This window comes from Hylobates moloch, unplaced genomic scaffold (genome assembly GCF_009828535.3).
Source record: "Hylobates moloch isolate HMO894 unplaced genomic scaffold, HMol_V3 SCAFFOLD_6, whole genome shotgun sequence".
Lineage (NCBI taxonomy): Eukaryota > Metazoa > Chordata > Mammalia > Primates > Hylobatidae > Hylobates > Hylobates moloch.
Genome location: NW_026652281.1, coordinates 123,349,530 through 123,369,994, shown reverse-complemented (window position 1 = coordinate 123,369,994; position 20,465 = coordinate 123,349,530). Strand labels below are relative to the sequence as shown.

Here is a 20,465-nt window from a genome sequence, read left to right as displayed (position 1 = left end):
AAAAGAAAGGAAGAAAAGGAAAATGTTTACCAGATGATTAAATTAATCAAAAAACTGTTGTGTCAGTGCAGTCCATGGCCAGTCACTCATGCTGAAATTATATATTGGAAATCCATAATAGTTACTTAAAAAAAAAACTGGAATCTCATCAAACTAACCATCATTAACCAACCTTTTTAGTGGGGGAGTAGGTAGGAGGTTATCAGCCATATTAAAGGTAAATGTTTGCATTTAATCTTGGTTTTGTTTCATTTTTAAAGTTTATTCCTAAGTTTTGTAAAGGTCCTAACTTAAAGATGTAATTATAAGTGTTAAAAATTATCAAATAATTGTATTGTAACATTTTAGATTCTCAATATAATTAGTGTGATGCATAGCTCTTAGGATACAAAGCAGGCCCTTCGATGATCAGTTCTTTGAGGGCAGGGGATCAGTAATTTCATCTTTCTATACACAATATCTAACACAGTGCCTAGCAACAAAACTAAAACAGCCTAAAGTCCTACCAAAAGACGCAGTTAAATAATGTTAGTATGATTTGTATTTAAAAATAAATATATCCTAACCATAGCTTTAAAATAAAATTTGGAGATAAAGTTATTTAAAAACATCTGAGATTAATACATAGCACCCTCCAAAGAGATGATATATAAGTAATTTGGACCTTAATTTCCTCAAGCTAGGCCAGAAATGCAAATGTAATAACTATATCCAACTACTGCATAACACTTAGCATCAGAAAAAGTTCAAGGTATTCTCACCTCTTGGATTTGCATCCATATCTCCAGATGTTAGGCCAATCAGATTGGGGCGCTGTGTCTGTGTTCTTGAAAAGAACTGTCTGTACTGAGATCTACCAGAACTAGTAATACTAGGAGCTTCTGGGTTGTAACCATCTGGTTCATATGTATCTGAGGGAAAACAAAGCAACAAAACACACAACAAATCAAAGACAGGTTAAACCATCTCTCATTGTTATAAAATAAACAACTGCTTAAAAAACATATTCTCCAACAAACATAAATACATCAACCTACAGTCACCCCTCAGTATCTGTGAGGGACTGGTTCCAGGACCCTCCCGCAGATATAAAAATGCACAAATGTTCAAGACTTTTATATAAAATAGGGTGGTGGTATTTGCATATAACCTAGGTAAATCGTCTTGTATACTCTAAAACATCTCTAGGTTAATTATAATACATAATATAAATGCTATGTAAATAGCTGTTATGGATATTGTTTTTAAAACTTGCATTACTTTTAATTATTGTACTATTTTTTTATTTTTATTTTTTTCCTGAATATTTTCAATCTGTAGTTGGTTGAATCTGCAGATGTAGAACCTGAGGTGAAGGGATGACTGTATTTCTCTTTGTATTACAGTATCTAGACACACCTTTTGAAACCGAAAAAAAAAAATGCTCCCATTACAGAATATAGATATATGCATCCATTCTTAAATACTGATATTTTCAGATTCACTCACCTACTCATTTCTACTCTATATATTAATTACCTAATCCAAATGTCAATGCACATTTTTTTTCTAATTTTAAAAAACGGGAGATGGGGTCTCGCTATCTTGCCCAGGCTGGTCTTGAACTCCTGGGCTTCGGCCATCTGCCCACCTCACTCTCCCAAACTGCTGGCATTACAGGTGTGAGTCACTGTGCCCAGCCCAATGCGCATTTGTTAATACAAATTTTCACATACACAAACACCGTATGTGAAGGATTGAGTTTCCTCTGTTATCTATCATATCTCCAATTTCTAGGTACCTTTTTAACTAAGGTGAAAAGAAACTGTATTCATTTGGTCACGTGCACTTCTTCAAACTACAGTGAGAACAGCTGCTTTCACACACAAACCATATGTCAAATAAAAAAGTGCACGCGCGCACATACACGTCAGTCACTTCTATGATTTAGAGCATAGAAGTGATTCAGAATACAAGATCAGCAAATTATCCTCATTTAGGGGATCTTCCTGGCCACTACAGGCATTTGAGGCAACGGCCAATAAATAGCACAACTAGGATTCAGAAGTCCTCAATCCAGAAAATGTCTCACCTCCAATACTTTTAGATTAAACTTCTCCCATGAATATTGTGCTCCTCCTAACTTCAGATTCACAAGCTAACTTCCTTCTTGCACAAAACATCCACAAGCTACAATGAGGCAATAATAATAAAATGCCATTAAAGCACAGGTGATTCTGAGATATATAATATAAGAACTAGAACTGCTGATTGGCATTCCTTCTCTTCCTCCCACCCCCATTTTTCCCCTTTTTTCAGGTTTTGAAAACAGCTCATGGAATTACACAGAAAAGGCAACACTAGATTAAGAACTGTCTCCCTCTAATAAAATGTTAAATGATGTTGAAAATTAATCATTTGGGGCATCTGTACTGTCCTCCTCAGAGAACGATGGCACAGAAATTTTAATAAATTATTATCACAATGACATTCCTATTAGAGATTTTTTATTTCATTCCTAAGGCTTGCATTCAGTCTCAAAGTTTCCTGATGATGATTAATAAAACCAAATAATTGAGCCGGGCGCAGTGGCTCACGCCTGTAATTCCAGCACTTTGGGAGGCCAAGGTGGGCAGGTCACGAGGTCAGGAGTTCGAGACCAGCCTGACCAACATGGTGAAACCTCGTGTCTACTAAAAACACAAAAATTAGCCGGGCTTGGTGATGCACGCCTGTAATCCCAGCTACTCAGGAGGCTGAGGCAGGAGAATCACTTGGACCCTCGAGGTGGAGGCTGCGGTGAGCCAAGATCATACCATTGCATTCCAGGCACTCCAGCCTGGGCAGCAGAGCGAGACTCCGTCTCAAAAATAAATAAATAAATAAAAACAAATAATTTTGCCTCAATGGTTACAGGACTATGATTATAGTTATCTGCCAAAGAGTATTTTGGAGGCTTCATACTTAATTATTTTAGCTTTTGTTTTAACTCCTCTCTTTATAATTTTTTTGTCTCTTTAAGACAACTAAAGACAGTGTTTAATCGTGAGCATTCCCTCCTGATGGAAACACACTGTAATGATATGTCTAGCTTAAAAGTAAACCTAACATAGTTGCTTATTAAATTGCAATGTGTTTAAGGATGATACAGTTTGAAAATGATATGTAAAGTAACAGCTTCCCTGGTTATGCCAACTCTAAAAATTACATGCAATATAACATACAAAATGCATACTGCTTTATCTTTTTAAAAAAGGATTAGCAACTTATGATTAAAAAGTTTTCATTTACCACTTGGCACTATTGACAGAAAATCTCCTACAGTTAAGACTGCAGAAAGTTTTAAAGAAGTTACATAATCAAATGACCTTGTGCTATAAATCCTGGGAATACACAGAACACCAATTAACTTAAAAGCCCTTTAGTTAATTATGACGAATAAGATCCAAAGGCAAAGTGAGAAATGGTTAAAAACACCTCAGGAAACACCCACAAAGCACTCCACAGATCCTTCAAAATACGTATGTCAATAGGAGAAAAGAGTTTTTAAGAATCGCTACATTACGCACACATACAAGGGGCAAAAGGGCCATACAAGGGGCATAAGGGGAAAAAGGACATGATCGACAAGAAACCAGATGTTTATTTTTGTTTTGTTTTAAAGAAAAATTAACCTAGTTTATTACAATGTATAACTAATTAGAAAACATTCAAGTAGATATTATCTTCCTATCTACCTGATTAGAAACTAGCTCAAGGAACTAGCATCACTTTGTTACCGAAGCACTGAAAGTAAATATAGAGGACACCAGAGATGACAGATACACAGGAGGCTAATCATCTAGCAGCCACTAGAGACAAACCAAAGAAGCAAAGGAACAGAAAATAAAACTACCTACGAGCTTTAATGGGACTTTGTGACAGCAGATCAGGATGCCAGGTCACCGCTTAGGCTGGCCAGCTTAAGGTAAAAAAGATCAGTGAGGTGGATGGCCATCTGTAGCAAAGCTTACCTGGAACCAGAGGGGTAGGGCTGGAGACTGAGGTATGGTACCCAATGGAGGATCCCATGAGGTTTCGAGGTGGCACCAAACGAGCTGCCAACAGAGGAGGCGGTGTCCCCAACTGAAGTCGCTCAGATGCAGCAGCACCATGTTCACGAGAGTACATGGGCTGTCCTATAGAGGAAAGAATAGGAGGGCAGCTGGGAATGAGAGTCACAAGCTTCTCTTAGGTGATGATGTGTTTCCTGAGACTTTGAGCCAAAAACAGAGAAATTAAACCAACAGGAATAGAAGTACAGAAAGATGTTCCTGGGATTCTTTCTAACTCAAGAAAGAACAGACGTGCAACTGGTTAGGATCCATCGAGGTATAAAGAAAAGAATAAGAATTAGGTAGTATATATAATCTCCATCTTTTATGATCTTAAGTGGAGAAAACTACGTGCTAATCTTATCTAAAGCTGAACAGTGAGCCATATCAGGTTATTAGGCAAAGGAGCCCTGAGCTATTAATTATACCGAATTTTTCTATCCAATGAGATATGCAGGTATGAAAACTGTCATATCCATTAAAAAGAAAACAACCCCCCTCCAACCAACCCACATAATTTCAGGTTTGCACCAAATATGCTCCCATATCTAAGGGCAGAAAAAAAGATAAAAGCATTAAGAACAAACAAACCACTACATGCATACCTTCGCAAAGAATAAGAAATGCTCCAAAGAAAAAAATTAAAGATAGTGAAAATTTGTTATCACTGTGAACACACAGATAACAAAAATTGAGAAAGGGAAAAGGACAGGACAGGCACGGTAGCTCACGTGGCTCATGCCTGTAATCCCAGCACTTTGGGAGGCCGAGGTGGGTGGATCACGAGGTCAGGAGTTCAAGACCAGCCTGGCCAAGATGGTGAAACACCGTCTCTACTAAAAATACAAAAATTAGCTGAGCATGGTGGTGGGCATCTGTAATCCCAGCTACTAGGGAGGCTGAGGCAGGAGAACTGCTTGAACCCGGGAGGTGGAGGTTGCAGTAAGCCAAGATTGTGCCACTGTACTCCAACCTAGGCGACAGAGTAAGACTCTGTCTCAAAAAAAAGGCCAAAAAAAAAAAAAAAAAAAAAAAACAGATAGACAGCACAGCACTGGACACATTAAATCATCCTGGGTATTAAGAAGCACTTTTTGAGGCCGGGCGCGGTGGCTCACGCTTGTAATCCCAGCACTTTGGGAGGCCGAGGCGGGCGGATCACGAGGTCAGGAGATCGAGACCACGGTGAAACCCCGTCTCTACTAAAAAATATAAAAAATTAGCCGGGCGTGGTGGCGGGCGCCTGTAGTCCCAGCTACTTGGAGAGGCTGAGGCAGGAGAATGGCGTGAACCCGGGAGGCGGAGCTTGCAGTGAGCCGAGATTGCGCCACTGCACCCCAGCCTGGGTGACAGAGCGAGACTCTGTCTCAAAAAAAAAAAGAAGCACTTTTTGAAAGACAACACATGTAGGATTTATATATAGGCTAATGCAAGAATGCACACACAATGAAGCCAAAATCTGAAGGACAGGATTAGAAAAAGATAAGGTATCAAGGAGCAAAATCCCTTTGGGTGTCCATTTAATAGCATCTTTTTCACCGACAACCCCATTTGAGACATATTTATAAGATTTAGTTATTATATATGTCCAACATCAGACTTTTACTATGTGACACAAGACAAAATAAAGTGGATTTTTTTTTTTTTTTTTTGAGATGGAGTCTTGCTTTGTCGCCCAGGCTGGAGTGCAGTGGCACTCACCGCAAGCTCCGCCTCCCAGGTTCACACCATTCTCCTGCCTCAGCCTCCCGAGTAGCTGGGACTACAGGTGCCCACCACCATACCTGGCTAATTTTTTTGTATTTTTAGTAGAGACGGGGTTTCACCGTGTTAGCCAGGATGGTCTCAATATCCTGACCTCGTGATCTGCCTGTCTTGGCCTCCCAAAGTGCCACCGGACCCAGCGCCCGGCCTTGAATTTTTTTTATACCTGGTGAAATGTACTTAAAAGCTGTAAAATTCCTAAAGATTTTAAATGCACCTTAATAGGACAGGCTACAAAGCAACCACCTGGTTGCACAGTAAGTCCCTAAAGGGAATATAGAGATGTTAAACTTCACTACCCTTTTCTTTGTATATAAGAAGCAAAAGAGGAAGTAACAAATCATACTGTATAAATGTACACTTCGCATTAACCCTTTTAAAATTTACATTTCTGATGGATGTTGGGCTTAATGCCTAGGTGGTAGGTTGATCTGTGCAGCAAACCACCATGGCACACATTTACCTATGTAACAAACCTGTACATCCTACATATGTACCCTGGAACTTAAAAGTTGATAAACTCCTGACCTCAGGTGATCCACCCGCCTCGGCCTCCCAAACTTCCAGAATTACAGGTGTGAGCCACCGTGCCCGGTACAATTTAACATATTCTCAACAAGGGGAACAAATAGTTGTAAGCACACAATCAATGGCAGGGAATTACTTGTGAAGAGTGACCTATCAGCAGAATGTAGTAGTATGTTAAAGAGAAAAACGAGGCCAGGTGCAGTGGCTCACATCCATAATCCCAACAATTTGGGAGGCCAAGGTGTGAGGATTACTTGAGCTCAGGAGTTTGAGACCAGCCTGAGTAACATACCGAGACTCTGTCTCTACTAAATATTTTAAAAATTAGCCACGCATGGTGGCGCACAGCTGTAGTCCTAGCTATTTGGAAGACTAGGGTGGGAGGATCACTTGAGCCAGAAGGCCAAAGCTGCAGTCAGCCACTATTGTGCCACTGTACTCCAGCTTAGGTGACAGGGTGAGATGCTGTCTTTAAAAGAAAAAAATTTAATTAAAAAATAAAAATACACACATATATAGAAAAATGGGAAGTACAATCTTAGTCCATATGACTACTTTAAATGTATGATACATCACTCGATGTACTATGTATATCTAATTAAGTATACCTAATTAATAATAGCTGTCTCAAAGTAAACTGGAAACCAAAAGGCTACTTTGCCCAATGTCTATTTTTAAAACTACTGACAAAGAACATACAATTCAAATACTTTAGAAAGGCCGAGCACAATGGCTCACACCTGTGATTACAGCACTTCAGGAGGTCAAGGTGGGTGGATCCCTTGAGCTCAGGAATTTGAGACCAGGCTGGGCAACATGGTTAAACCCCGTCTCTACTAAAATTACAAAAATTAGCCAGGCGTGGTGGTGCATGTCTGTAATCCCAGCTACTCTGGAGGCTGAGGCACAAGAATCACTTGAACCCAGGAGGCAGAGGTTGCAATGAGCCGAGATTGTGCCACTGCACTCCAGCCTGGGTGACAGAGAAAGACTCTGCCTCAAAATAAAAAACAAATACCTCAAAAAGATGGCAATTAATTCAAATGTAGCCTGACTTTCTTAAACAATTCCTACTGAGTCTCTAAATACTACTTCTAAAAGCAACAGAGTTCTTTAGACAAAGGGCTAATTCTAGGTCAGGGCAGAAAATTTGTAAGATGAGCCTGGTACACCTTGGTATACCTTTTCCTTCCAGAAGCAAGAGAGTTATCAAAGACTGGCATGTCAAAAATTAAAAAAAAAAAAAACTATCAGAAGCCAACATGAAGAGGCTCCTATTGATTAAAGATGAGACAATCTGAACATCAAAAAAGACTATAATGGAGTGAAACATATCAAATGTTACAAATTCATGAGTTCATAATGATACTTTAAAAAAAAACACGAGTTCCCTTTGGAAAAAACTAGGGAATCAACTCGTTCTTAAAATTGATAAATGAAAGAAAATACACATATATCATGTCTCTTCTGAAAAAACTGCATTTCAGGTTAACCAAATGGTTGTTATAGTCAACTATATGGAATGCTAGCAATAAAAATGTAGAAGAAACTATAGATTTAGAGTTTCACATACAACAGCAAATCCAGGCAATGATCAAAAATGGCTATTGAAACCATCAAGCAAGTTTTAAAATGAATGGATCAGGATGAAAACACCTCTACACACTAATCAATATTTATAATACAGAAAGGAGACCACCAGACATCATGAGCATTACAATGCACTGTGTAGGAAGTACATAACGCCGTCTACAAAATGTTCTTGCCAAAAAAAGAAAAAAATTGAATTTTATCAAATACCTAGCTCTAACTTCCAATTTACAGGGAATACAGGGGATAGAGGAATGTGTTAGATGACACCAGAAGATCAATCTGCCAAGTCTAGAATGTGAGAAAATTCTTCAGGACAAATGACCTGTTTCTTCAACAAATAAATGCCAAGGCAGAAAAAAAAAAAAAAGTAAGGGATATTTCCATAAAGACTTCAGAAAGATATTAACTAAACATAATGTATAACCCTGTTTGGACATAGCGTCAAATAAACCAGGTATAAAAGGACACTGATGATACAATTGGGAAATATGAAAACTAACTGGACATTTCACAAGCAATAGTAAACTGTTACAAATTTTGGCTGTGATAATAGTACTGTGTGTATGTGTGATTTTGTGTGTATGTATGTTTAATTCTTATCTTTAAAGATATATAAGTTTTTACAGATGAAATGCTATTATGTTTGGGACTTATTCTAGAACAATCATGTCATTAAGCTGAATTTTGAGGAGCCATAAAAGAGAAAACAAAAATAAAAACTAAGGCCAGGTGTGATGGCTCACATCTGTAATCCCAGCACTTTGGGAGGCTGAGGCTGGAGGATTGCTTGAGCCCAGGAGTTTGAGACCAGCCTGGGCAACATGGGGAGCCCTCATCTCTACAAAAAATTTAAAAATTAGCCAGGTATGGTGGCATGCATCTGTGCTCCCAGCTACTCATGAGGCTGAGACAGGAGGACTGCTTGAGCCCAGGAGGTCAAGACTGCAGTGAGCCAAGATTGTGCCACTGTACTCAATGCTGGGTGACAGAGCAAGACCTTGTTTTTTAAAAAAAAAAAAAACCACAGCACTAAAATAATCAAGTCAGGAGTAGGTTATGGATGAAGCAAGATTAACCACATTGATTAAGTGTTGAAGCCAGAAATAAATACATGGAGATTCACTACATTATACAGTCTACTTTTATGTATGTTGTATTTGAAATTTTCTACCATAATATGTTTTCTCTTGGCCGGGCGCGGTGGCTCACGCTTGTAATCCCAGCACTTTGGGAGGCCGAGGCGGGCGGATCACGAGGTCAGGAGATCGAGGCCACAGTGAAACCCCGTCTCTACTAAAAATACAAAAAATTAGCCGGGCGTGGTGGCGGGCACCTGTAGTCCCAGCTACTCGGAGAGGCTGAGGCAGGAGAATGGCGTGAACCCGGGAGGCGGAGCTTGCAGTGAGCCGAGATTGCACCACTGCACTCCAGCCTGGGCGACAGAGAGAGACTCCGTCTCAAAAAAAAAAAAAAAAAAAAAAAAAAAATATGTTTTCTCTTTTAAATTTGAGATGAGGTCTTACTATGTTATCCAGACTAAAGTACAGTGGCTATTCATAGGCGTGATCATAGCTCACTGCAGCTGAAACTCTTGGCCTCAAGGTATCTTCCCCTGCCTCAGCCTCCCAAAAGGCTGGGACTACAGTCACATGCCCACACGCCCAGCTACATAATAAAAAAAAGTTCACTATCAAATAGGTTACAGTAATGGTGAAGACCAGTCTGTCAGAATTTATATTCATTCAGTTTAGTTTTGGTCAGAGTGCAGAGTTTCCAAACTGCAAACATTCCAAGTTCATGTTCCCATCTTAAATTGTTCATATAGGTAACATGCCTAATATCAATATTTTCAACTTCTTAATATTAACTCTAGTCAGAATAAAGACAGTCTTTATTCAACCTAAAATTTTAACAACTCTGTATAATTTTCCTGATTTTGTCTTTAAGAGTATTCACAGGAAAAAACTTACAAGTTTTAAGCTAAAAACTCAAATCCAGAAAAAACAAAAAGCTACATCTTCCCAATACCGGCCATATTTATGTGTCTTCTCGATTAGAATACAAGGTCCCTGGTACACTTGAGAAGTTCCAGGGGCTAAACAGTGCCTGATGCATAATAGAAATCAAACAGTCACTTAAAGAAAAAATGAAAGCTTAAAATACCCAAATGAAAATTAAGTATTTCTTTGGATGAATATCTGTATGTTGAAACAGACAATGTCACAACTAATACAACATGAATCACGTAAAATACAAGGGGGAGAAAGCCTCTAGACCAGCAGTTCCCAAGCTTTTTGACACTAGGGACCGGTTCCACAGAAGACAATTTTTCCACAAATGGCGGGGGTGGGTGGAGGTGGTGACTTTAGGATGAAACTGTTCCACTTCAGATTATCAGGCATTAGATTCTCATAAAGAATGCGCAACTCAGATCCTTCGCATGCGCAATTTAAAATACCGTTGGTTCTCCTATGATAATTTAATGCCACCGTGACCCAAGGTTTGGGGACCCCTGCTCTAGACAATATACAAGGACTCTAATAGACACTGACTTACTTTTCTAGCCATCAAATCCATTATTCTACATAATGCCACAGAATTAAATGAGCAAATCTCAAATTTAGAATTATACTGTTTTAACAATTTTATACAGTTAGTAGGAAGGTATTTTCTGAAAGATAAAGATTTACGTGAATTTATATTAAGACTGGACAGTTATCTTCAACCTAAGAATCGGTCTCTAGAATCCAGGATGTTACCTGCTACTCTTACTTTTTCACACATCCAGTACAACGAACGAACTTAGCATATAAAATATTTTTACTATGCTTCTTCAAGAAGCAGAACAGACCAAAAGCAAGGTAGAAAAGAGAGTGTACTTCACTTAATAATGGTCTTGTAAAAGCCAAAGTATACACTGAGTTGGTGAGTTCAAACTTGGAGGCTGCAGTGGTACGGCTCTTTAAGATTTTGTCTAGCAAGTTCTCTGGTCTCCCACCAAGAAACCCCCATGCAAAAAAAAAAAAAATTAGGGGTCCAAATACAATGCCTCAGGTCTGTAATTCCAGCACTCTGGTAGGCCAAGGTGAGAGGATTGCTCCAGGCCAAGAGTTTGAGACCATCCTAGGCAACACAGCAAGACTACAAAAAAATTCAACATTAGCTGGGCATGGTGGCATGTGCCTGTACAGTCTACTTATTAGGAGGCTGTGGTGGGGTGGCCACTTAAGCCCAGTGGTTCAAGGCTGCAGCGAGCTAAATCATGCCACTACACTCCACCCTGGGTGACAGAGCAAGACCCTTTTTCTTTAAAAAAAAGGTAAATAAATAAATAAATGTTTTTAAAATTGGGGTAAGCTGGGCATGGTGGTTCATGCCTGTAATCCCAGCACTTTATGGGACTAAGGTGGCGGGGGCAGCTCAAGCCCAGGAGGTCAAGTTCAGCCTCGGCAACACAGAAAGACCTCGTCTTTATAAATAATTTTAAAAATTAGCTGGGCATGGTGGTGCATGCCTGTGGTCTCAAACTACTCAGGAGGCTGAGGTAGGAGGATTTCCAGAGCCTCAAAGGTTGAGGCTGCAGTCAGCCATGATGCCACCACACTCCAGTCTGGGCGGCACAACAAGACTCTGTCTCAAAAAGAAATAAGTGGGGGGGGGCATGGGTAAAATGTTAAGTACTTCAAAGGAAATAGTTGATTTTAACAGTTGATTGCTGTCTTTACACAAAATTCCAAATAAAGTTAGTTATTTAAGTTATTTTCACAAGGTCTATGACATTTTAACTCAAGAAAAGTAACAAAATTTCAAAGTTTTTTCTAAATTATAATCAATTTTTTTTAAGACAGGGTCTTACTTCTCTCTGCTGTCCAGGCTAGAGTATAATGGTACTATCCGCAGCCTTGAACTCCTGGGCTCAAGCAATCCTCCCAACCCTAGCCTTTGAATGTGCTGGGATTACAGGGGTAAAACCACTGCATCCAGCCAATATTAACTTTACCAGGAACCATGTATATCCTATTCAGTTTTACAATCGGGTAATTCTTTTTCTTATTTTAACATCCAACTTGTCTTTTTCCAAAACCAGTGACAACTGCAGCCTAAATGAATGCTTTATTTCTCACAGAATTAGTTCCTTTATTACCTGGGGTTTTTTTTTTTTTTAGCTGTAATAGCAAAATATACTGTAATGGGTTTTCATTTTGTGGATTTTTTTTAACATATTTCTTTCCCACTATTAGATTTTTAGATTCTTAGATGACCATTTCTTATTTATCTGTATATTCCTAGTACCTAACATTGAGCAGACTCCAACTCCTACCTTGAAAAACCCAATTTCTTTTTTCTGTGTTTACTTTGGGTCCTTATTGACATAATTTGCACAACTAAACACAATTTGATATGCATTTTTCACCTATATTTTCTGTGCTGTGAATTTTAATATTAATTTTAATGACAATAAACTATCCATAATTTAAACTTTCCCAACTTGTTAAACTTTCAAGATAGCTCAAGTTCTCATTACACACTGAAAACATACATATAGCTTTTTACTTTATTTGAACGAAACTTCTAATCTTTTTGAAATTACCAATTATAGTATGAGTTGAGTATCCCATATCCAAAAGGCTTGAGACCAGAACTGCTTCAGATCTCAGATTTCAGATTTTTTCGGATTTTTGAATCTCTAAATTATAGTTACTGGCTGAACATCACAAAACTTAAAATCCAAAATCCAAAATGCTTCAATGAGTAATTCCTTTGAGCATCATATTGGCACTCAAAAAGTTTCTAATTTTGGAGCATTTCAGACTGGGAGTGCTTGACCTGTATTTAGAAAAATAAACTTGAACGATGTGAAGGATTCAACTATCTGTCTCAAAGACAAAAATATTTTTAAAACTATTTTATTTTACTTTATTTTATTTATTTATTTTTTTGAGATGGCGTTTCGCTCTTGTTGCCCAGGCTAGAGTGCAATGGCACAATCTCAGCTCACTGCAACCTCTGCCTCTCAGGTTCAAGCGATTCTCTGGCCTCAGCCTCCTGAGCAGCTGGGATTACAGGCGCCTGCCACCACACCCAGCTAATTTTTGTATTTTTAGTAGAGATGCGATTTCACCATGTTGACCACGCTGGTCTCAAACTCCTGACCTCAGGTGATCCACCTGCCTTAGCCTCTCAAAGTGCTGGGATTACAGGCACGAGCCACCATACCCAGCCCAAAAACTATCTTAAAATCAACTGAATAGAAAAATATTAAAAACTTATTAGAAATATAAACGTAATAAAAAGATAATAAAAACTGAAGCCAGGAGTGGTGGCTCACGCCTGTAATCCCAGCACATTGGGAGGCTGAGTTGGAAGGATCACCTGAGGTCAGGAGCTTGGGACCAGCCTGGCCAACATGGTGAAACCCTGTCTTTACTAAAAATACAAAAAAAAAAAAATAGCCGGGCTTGGTGGCATGTGCCTGTAATCCCAGCTACTGGGGAAGCTCAGGCAGAAGAATCGATTGAAACCAAGAGGCAGAGGTTGCAGTGAGCTTAGATCGCACCACTGCACTCCAGCCTGGGCAACAGACTAAGACTCCGTCTAAAAAAATAAATAAATAAACTTACGACTGACAAACTATACTACACATCCCCCCTTTTTTAATGTTTAGATTACCAGGAACTCTATTAGTCTTCAAAATTTCTCTATAAATTTTAGAATCAGATTTGACACTCAAGAAAGAAAACCACATATTTCTCTGCATAGCAGACTATGAATATTCTATAACTTTCAAAATATTCAGTTGCCAACCAATCAAATCTGTTTATCAACACTGACGCAGCATATGAGACAATCCTCTAAAGCAGTAATTCACAAATGCTAATGGGAAATTATCACCTTTTATTGGTCTACAACAAAAATGGGGGGGAAATGTAGTGCTATTTCATAAAATCAAATATTAAAAGATTAAGTCAGGCATGGTGGCTCATGCCTACAATCCTACCCACTTTGGGAGGCCAAGGCAGGAGAACTGCTTGAGCACCCAGCCTGGGTAAGACAGCAAGACCCTGCCTCTACATACAAAAGATTTTTTTTTTTTTTTTTTTAATTAAAAGATTGTCCTTGAGGCCGTGTGTGATGGCTCACACCCGTGATCCCAGCACTTCGGGAAGCTGAGGCGGGAGTATCACTTGAGCCCACAGTTTGAGACCAGCCTGGGCAACAAAGCAAGAACCTGTGTCTACTAAAAATTTTAAAACTTTTAAATTTTTAAAAAGATTTTCTTTTATTCTGAGATTATGTCCTTTCTTCAGTTTAAAAACATATTTTTAAAATTAAAGTATTAGATATTTTCATATACAGACCTTAACCTGGCAAAATAACAAGCTGCTAACTGTACAGGTCCCAAGAATTTTCTTAGAAATGTTACCAGTCTTTAAAAAATGAGTTTAGAGGCCGGGCGCGGTGGCTCACACTTGTAATCCCAGCACTTTGGGAAGCCAAGGCCGGCAGATAACTTGAGGCCAAGAGTTTGAGACCTGCCTGGTCAACATGGCGAAACCCCATCTGTACTAAAAATACAAAAATTAGGTGGGCCTTGGGGCCCACAACTGTAGTCCCAGCTACTTGAGGCTGAGGCACAAACTTAAACCAGGGAGGTGGAGGTTGTGCCACTGCACTCCAGCCTGGGCAACAGAGTAAGACTGTTTCAAAAAAATAATAATAATTTGGAAATACAGTTCTAAAAGGGCTTTACTCATATATCACAAAATAGTCTTACTTTTAAATAAAATAGAAAAATGGACTTCAAAAAACATGAGATCTAATATCTCATTCACCTTGGCTCCCTAGTGTTTGGCACGATGCCTGGCACATAGTAGGCATTCAATAAATATTTGCCAAATTAATTTATTTATTAAGCTAAGTCACTAAAATAAATGGTAACTGCCAGAGTTTTAAAAATTAAAACCAAATGGAATATTTATAGAGTGAGTCACAATGTTAAATTTAACAATATAAAAATAAATGGTAATTGCCAGATTTTTTTAAAATTAAAAACAAGATGGAATTTTTATCGTGAGTCATAATACCAAATTTAACAGTATAAAAATATGCCATCTGCGACACACTCTGGAATAGTCCACTTTTTCATATTTACAAGTCCAAAAGGCAAACAATATTAAGAGCTGATTCGGGGGGAAATAGGTAAAAGAGGCTTTGCTATAAATTGATAATGGTTGAAACTGAGGGATAAGTACAAAGAACTTCATTATACTGGGTACTCCGGAGTTCCATATACTGTCCTCTTTACTTTTATATATATTTGAGATTTCCCATAATTAAAAAATGAGCAACAAACATGTTCTATGAAAAGACACTATAGCAATCAGAATACAGTGAGATACGAAGTATGAAACAGGAAAAACAATTACTTAACTATCAAATGTGATTTCTGTTCTGTAGAAGCTCAGTTGAATGTAAGATTTACATATATCAAAAAAATCAAACAGTAGGCCTATATATAAGTATATGTCATTACGTAACAAATGCTTTTTGGTATTGTAAGAGTTTAAAACAGAGCAATAGGCCAGGCACAGGGGTTCATGCCCGTTAATCCCAGCACTCTGAGAGGCCAAGGCGGGCGGATCGCCTCAGGTCAGGAGTTCGAGACCAGCCTGGCCAACATGGCAAAACCCCATCTCTACTAAAAATACAAAAATTAGCCAGGTGTGGTGGTGGGCGCCTGTAATCCCAGCTACTTGGGAGGCTGAGGCACAAGAATCACTTGAACCTGGAGGCAGAGGCTGTAATAAGCTGAGATCTCACCACTGCACTCCAGCCTGGGCGACAAAATGAGACTCTAGATAGACAGACAGACAGATAGAAAACAGCAATGATGTCTTCCAAGTATACTTAGAATTTGGGCCTAGAAAGAGGTGAAGACAGAGTATATGGTAGGAAAGAAGATGGGGGGGAAAAGTTGAGCCATGACAGGGGCACAGAAAGGGTATAATTGGCATGACCAGAGAAGGTGCATGTTGAGGAATAGTGGACAAAGATTGCCAAGAAGGAAGAGGTAGATTATTGAAAGAGTTAAAGGCCAGGAACAGTGGCTCATGCCTGTAATCCCAACCCTTTGGGATGCTCAGGTGGGAGAAACTTGAGCCCAGAAATTTGAGACCAGCCTGAGCAACATAGTGAGACTCCATCTCTACAAAAAAATTTTAAAATTTAGCCGGGTGTGGTGGCACATGCCTGTGGCCCCAGCTATTTGGGAGGCTGAGGTGGGAGGACAACTTAGCCTGGAAGATCGAGGCTGCAGTGAACCAAAATGGCACCACTGCACTTCACCCTGGGGAACAGAGTTGAGACTCTGTCTCAAAAAAACAAAACAAAACAAAAAGTCCAGGCATGGTGGCTCACACCTGTAATCCCAGCACTTTGCAAGGCCAAGGCAGCCAGATCACTTGAGGCCAGGAGTTTGACAGCTAGCCAACATAACAGAACCCCATCTCTACCAAAAATACAAAAAGATTAGCTGGGTATAGTGATACATGCCTGTAATCCCAGCTACTTGGGAGGCTGAGGCACAAGAATTGCTTGAACCCGGGAGGCAAAGGTTGCAGGGAATTGAGATTGCACCACTGCACTCCAGCCTGGGTGACAGAGCAAGACTTTTGTCTCAAAAAAAAAAAAGAAAAAAAAAAGGAAAAAAAAAAAAGGAGTTAGAAGCCCTAGAGAGGGGTTTACTGATGGCTCAGAAAGAAATGGTAGCCACTGAAAAGTTCTCAAAAGGAACTTTCATGGTTGGATTTCTCAGGAAAATTAGCTTAGCAGCATTATGTGGTATGACTTAGGGAAGTTAAACATAAAACATAATGGTGTCAAGTAGGCTGCAGTAATAATCCAAATGTGAAGTGATCTAGTGTGGATGAGGGCAGAGGCCACAGAAGAAATAGAAAGGGCTACTTGAAAGAAAAAGAGAGAATTTTTGATTAACCAGATGTAAAAAAGCAAAGCAATGAGTCAGTCCTGTGAAGGTTTCAATTCTAGATATTAGGTGGGTGTTATTCCATTGACAAAACCAGGGATGGTAGAAGGTACAGATTTAAGAAGTTAATAGGTTCGATTTCAGAGTTCGAAATTTCAGGAGACAATAATAACTACAATAATATAATAATGAATCCTTATAGCTTACTAGTGGCTAGGCACTTTTTTACATGTTTTAGATGTATTAATTTATTCCTCAAAACAACCTTAATGAGGCATTATTCTCATTTTAAAGAAGAGGAAATTGAGCTACATAGAGGCTAAGCAACTTACTCAAGGTCACAAAGATAGTAAATGATAAAACCAGGATTTGAAACTGGGCTTAACAAGTTTGCTGAATTGCCTCTCCAAGACATCAGAGATACAGAAATGTTCAGGATGCAAAATAAACTTTATGATAAACAGTTACATAAAAGATGAACATACCCATAAAGTTACCTGACCTTGTTAAAAAAAAAAAAAAAAAAAACTTCTAATTTGACATTTTTAACAACCAACTACCTTTTTAAAAAATGTTTTTGAAGGAAGTAATTTTTTAAAGCTTTAGTAAACAATAAAACACCTAAGAAACAAAAGAGAATTAGGATTCAAGAAAAATCATTTTTTTTGTTGTTTTTTGTTTTCTGAGACGGAGTTTTGCTCTGTCACCCAGGCGGGAGTGCAGTGGCGCGATCTCGGCTCACTGCAACCTCTGCCTCCCAGGTTCAAGCGATTCTCCTGCCTCAGACTCCCGAGTTGCTGGGACTACAGACATGCTCCACAACACCCAGCTAATTTTGCATTTTTAGTAGAGACAGGGTTTCTCCATGTTGGTCCGGATGGTCTCGAACTCCTGGCCTCAGGTGATCTGCCCACCTAGGCCTCCCAAAGTGCTAGGATTACAGGCATGAGCCACCGCGCCCGGCCCAAGAAAAACGTATTATTACAATCAAATGTGAATGTCACAAACAGCCTAAATACAGAACATTACAATTTAAATGATGTTCTCTATCTTCATTTCAGTATGCAAGTTAATTATTAGGCATATTTAACCCGCTCTTTTGTATACTTTTTAGGAGATACATCTTATGTTTTAGAAAATCAATCAGATAAACAATTTTTTTAAAAAGCTTCAAAATAAATTTCCTTTAGAAGAGACTTGACGTTAGGCTGGGCACAGTGGTTCACACCTGTAATCCCAGCACTTTGGGAGGCTGAGGCAGGTAGATCACCTGAGGTCAGGAGTTCAAGACCAGCCTGGCCAATATGGTGAAACCCCGTCTCTACTAAAAATACAAAAATAAGCTGGGCATGGTGGCACATGCCTGCTGTCCCAGCTACTTGGGAGGCTGAGACAAGAGAATCGCTTGAACCTGGAAAGCGGAGGTTGTAGTGAGCTGAGATTGTGTCACTGCACTCCAGCCTTGGGTGACAGAGACAGACTCTGTCTCAAAAAAATAAAGGAGAGACTAAATGTTGCTACTCCCATGGCAGAGTAAAATTCTCCAAAACAGAAAGCCTTGCCTTTCTCTCCCGTATCACACAAAATTAAAATGTGGCTATATAGCATAAACACACGATAAACTGTATTGTGAATACAAATACAATTTTTAGAATCCGTAAGAACAGAAACTATTTACAATTTTTTAAAGGGTAATACTGATATGAGACAACTTGGCTTTTCTATACCCTGTCAATTTTAAGTCAAATGACATGTACTTACGTTCTGATACTGTGTAAAGGAGGTTCTGGGGTAAAGGAGGAGGTAGTCTTGTTCCCACTGATGCAAGATTGGGCACTGCACTTGTCCCAGGCTGGTCACGGCTGTTTATCAAGCTTGATTGTGTTATAGGTGGTCCTACATACAGACAACAAAAAGTGAAAAGTACAGCATTAATATTTCCTAATGAAAGTACCAGGCCAGGAGCAGTGGCTCACACCTGTAATCCAGAACTTTGGGAGGCCAAGGCAGGCAGATCACCTGAGGTCCAGGAGTTCGAGAACAGCCTGACCAACATGGAGAAACCCCGTCTCTACTAACAATACAAAAATGAGCAGGGCGTGGTGGGACATGCCTGTAATCCCAGCTACTCAGGAGGCTGAGGCAGGAGAATCGCTTGAACCTGGGAGGCGGAGGTTGCAGTGAGCCGAGATCGCACCATTGCACTCCAGCCTGGGCAACAAAAGCAAAACTCTGTCTCAAAAAAAAAAAAAAAAAAAAAAAAAGGACCATCACAGGCCAGGCATGGTGGCTCATGCCTCTAATCCCAGCACTTTGGGAGGCCGAGGCAGATCACTTGAGGTCAAAAGTTCGAGACCAGCTTGGCCAACACGGTGAAACCCCATCTCTACTATAAGTACAAAAATAAGCTGGGTGTGGTGGCACACGCCTGTAATCCCAGCTATTTGGGAAGCTGAGGCAGGAGAATCACTTGAACATGGGAGGTGGAGGCTGCAGTGAGCTGAAATCACGCCACTGCACTCCAACCTGGGCAACAGAGAAAGACTTCATCTTTTTTTTTTTTTTTTTTTTTAGACAAAGTCTGGCTCTGTCCCCCAGGCTGGAGTGCAGTGGCACCATCTCGGCTCACTGCAAGCTCTGCCTCCCAGGTTCACGCCATTCTCCTGCCTCAGCCTCCCGAGTAGCTGGGACTACAGGCGCCTGCCACCACGCCCTGCTAATTTCTTTTTTTGTATTTTTAGTAGAGACAGGGTTTCACGATGTTGGCCAGGATGGTCTCGAACTCCTGACCTCGTGATCCGCCCACCTCGGCCTCCCAAAGTGCTAGGATTACAGGCTTGAGCCACCGCGCCCGGCCGACTTCATCTTAAAAAAAAGAAAAAAATACCATACTAGTACTAACTTGGATACTCATATTTAAAATACCTAATTTGGCTCTGAACAGAATTAAGGAATTTGATATATGCAAGCTTAAGCACTGGGAGTTGTATAATCAATTAAAAGAACATTACTTGTTCTAGAACAGGCAAAACTAATCTAAGGTGAAAAAAGGCAGGACTGGTTGCCTCTATGGGTGAAGGTGGAGAATGGCTGAGAAGAGGCTTCAGGAAACTTTCTGGGGTGATGGTAAAGTTCTACAGAATTCAAGTTAATGATAAGCATGCTTAAGTGTACTGATGTCTGCAACATACTGTGAAAAGCATCAAAAGTAAAAATGGAGAAATGGAAAGATATGTGCTAACATAAATACAGTAAAATGCTAATTGTAGAACCTAGATGGTAAGTATACAATTCCTTCAACTTTTCTATTTGTTTCAAACTTTTCATAGCAAAATGTCGGGAGAATGGTATTCTTGAATTTAACTTTTAAATAGATATGTTCCCACGTTGAGATAATGTTCTTTATTTTAGAATTTCCATATATAAAACGATGTTGCTTTATCTGGGAAATAAAATCTCAGCTTGAGCTTCACAATTATACTGTTTATGTGATTATATTAAATATTCACATATGGGCTGGG

At 39.4% G+C, this 20,465-nt stretch overlaps 1 protein-coding gene and 1 non-coding gene across 3 annotated transcripts in view; one reads left to right on the top strand and one right to left on the bottom strand.

Annotated features, from left to right (window-relative positions):
* RBM27 (RNA binding motif protein 27) overlaps positions 1-20,465 on the bottom strand; it is an 88,873-nt gene that overhangs the window by 35,180 nt on the left and 33,228 nt on the right. The window contains exons 8-10 of one of the 2 annotated variants that reach the window (XM_032158245.2): positions 18,706-18,840; positions 3,993-4,157; positions 762-911 (exon numbers count right to left, since the gene is read on the bottom strand). In XM_032158245.2, the coding sequence (XP_032014136.1) occupies positions 762-911; positions 3,993-4,157; positions 18,706-18,840 (450 nt within the window). The remainder of the gene's footprint in view (positions 1-761; positions 912-3,992; positions 4,158-18,705; positions 18,841-20,465) is intronic. The other variant, XM_032158246.2, reaches the window with a different exon arrangement.
* Positions 10,906-10,968, top strand: LOC116472063 (U7 small nuclear RNA). Its single transcript, XR_004248974.1, has one exon. It is a non-coding gene; the product is annotated as a U7 small nuclear RNA (small nuclear RNA).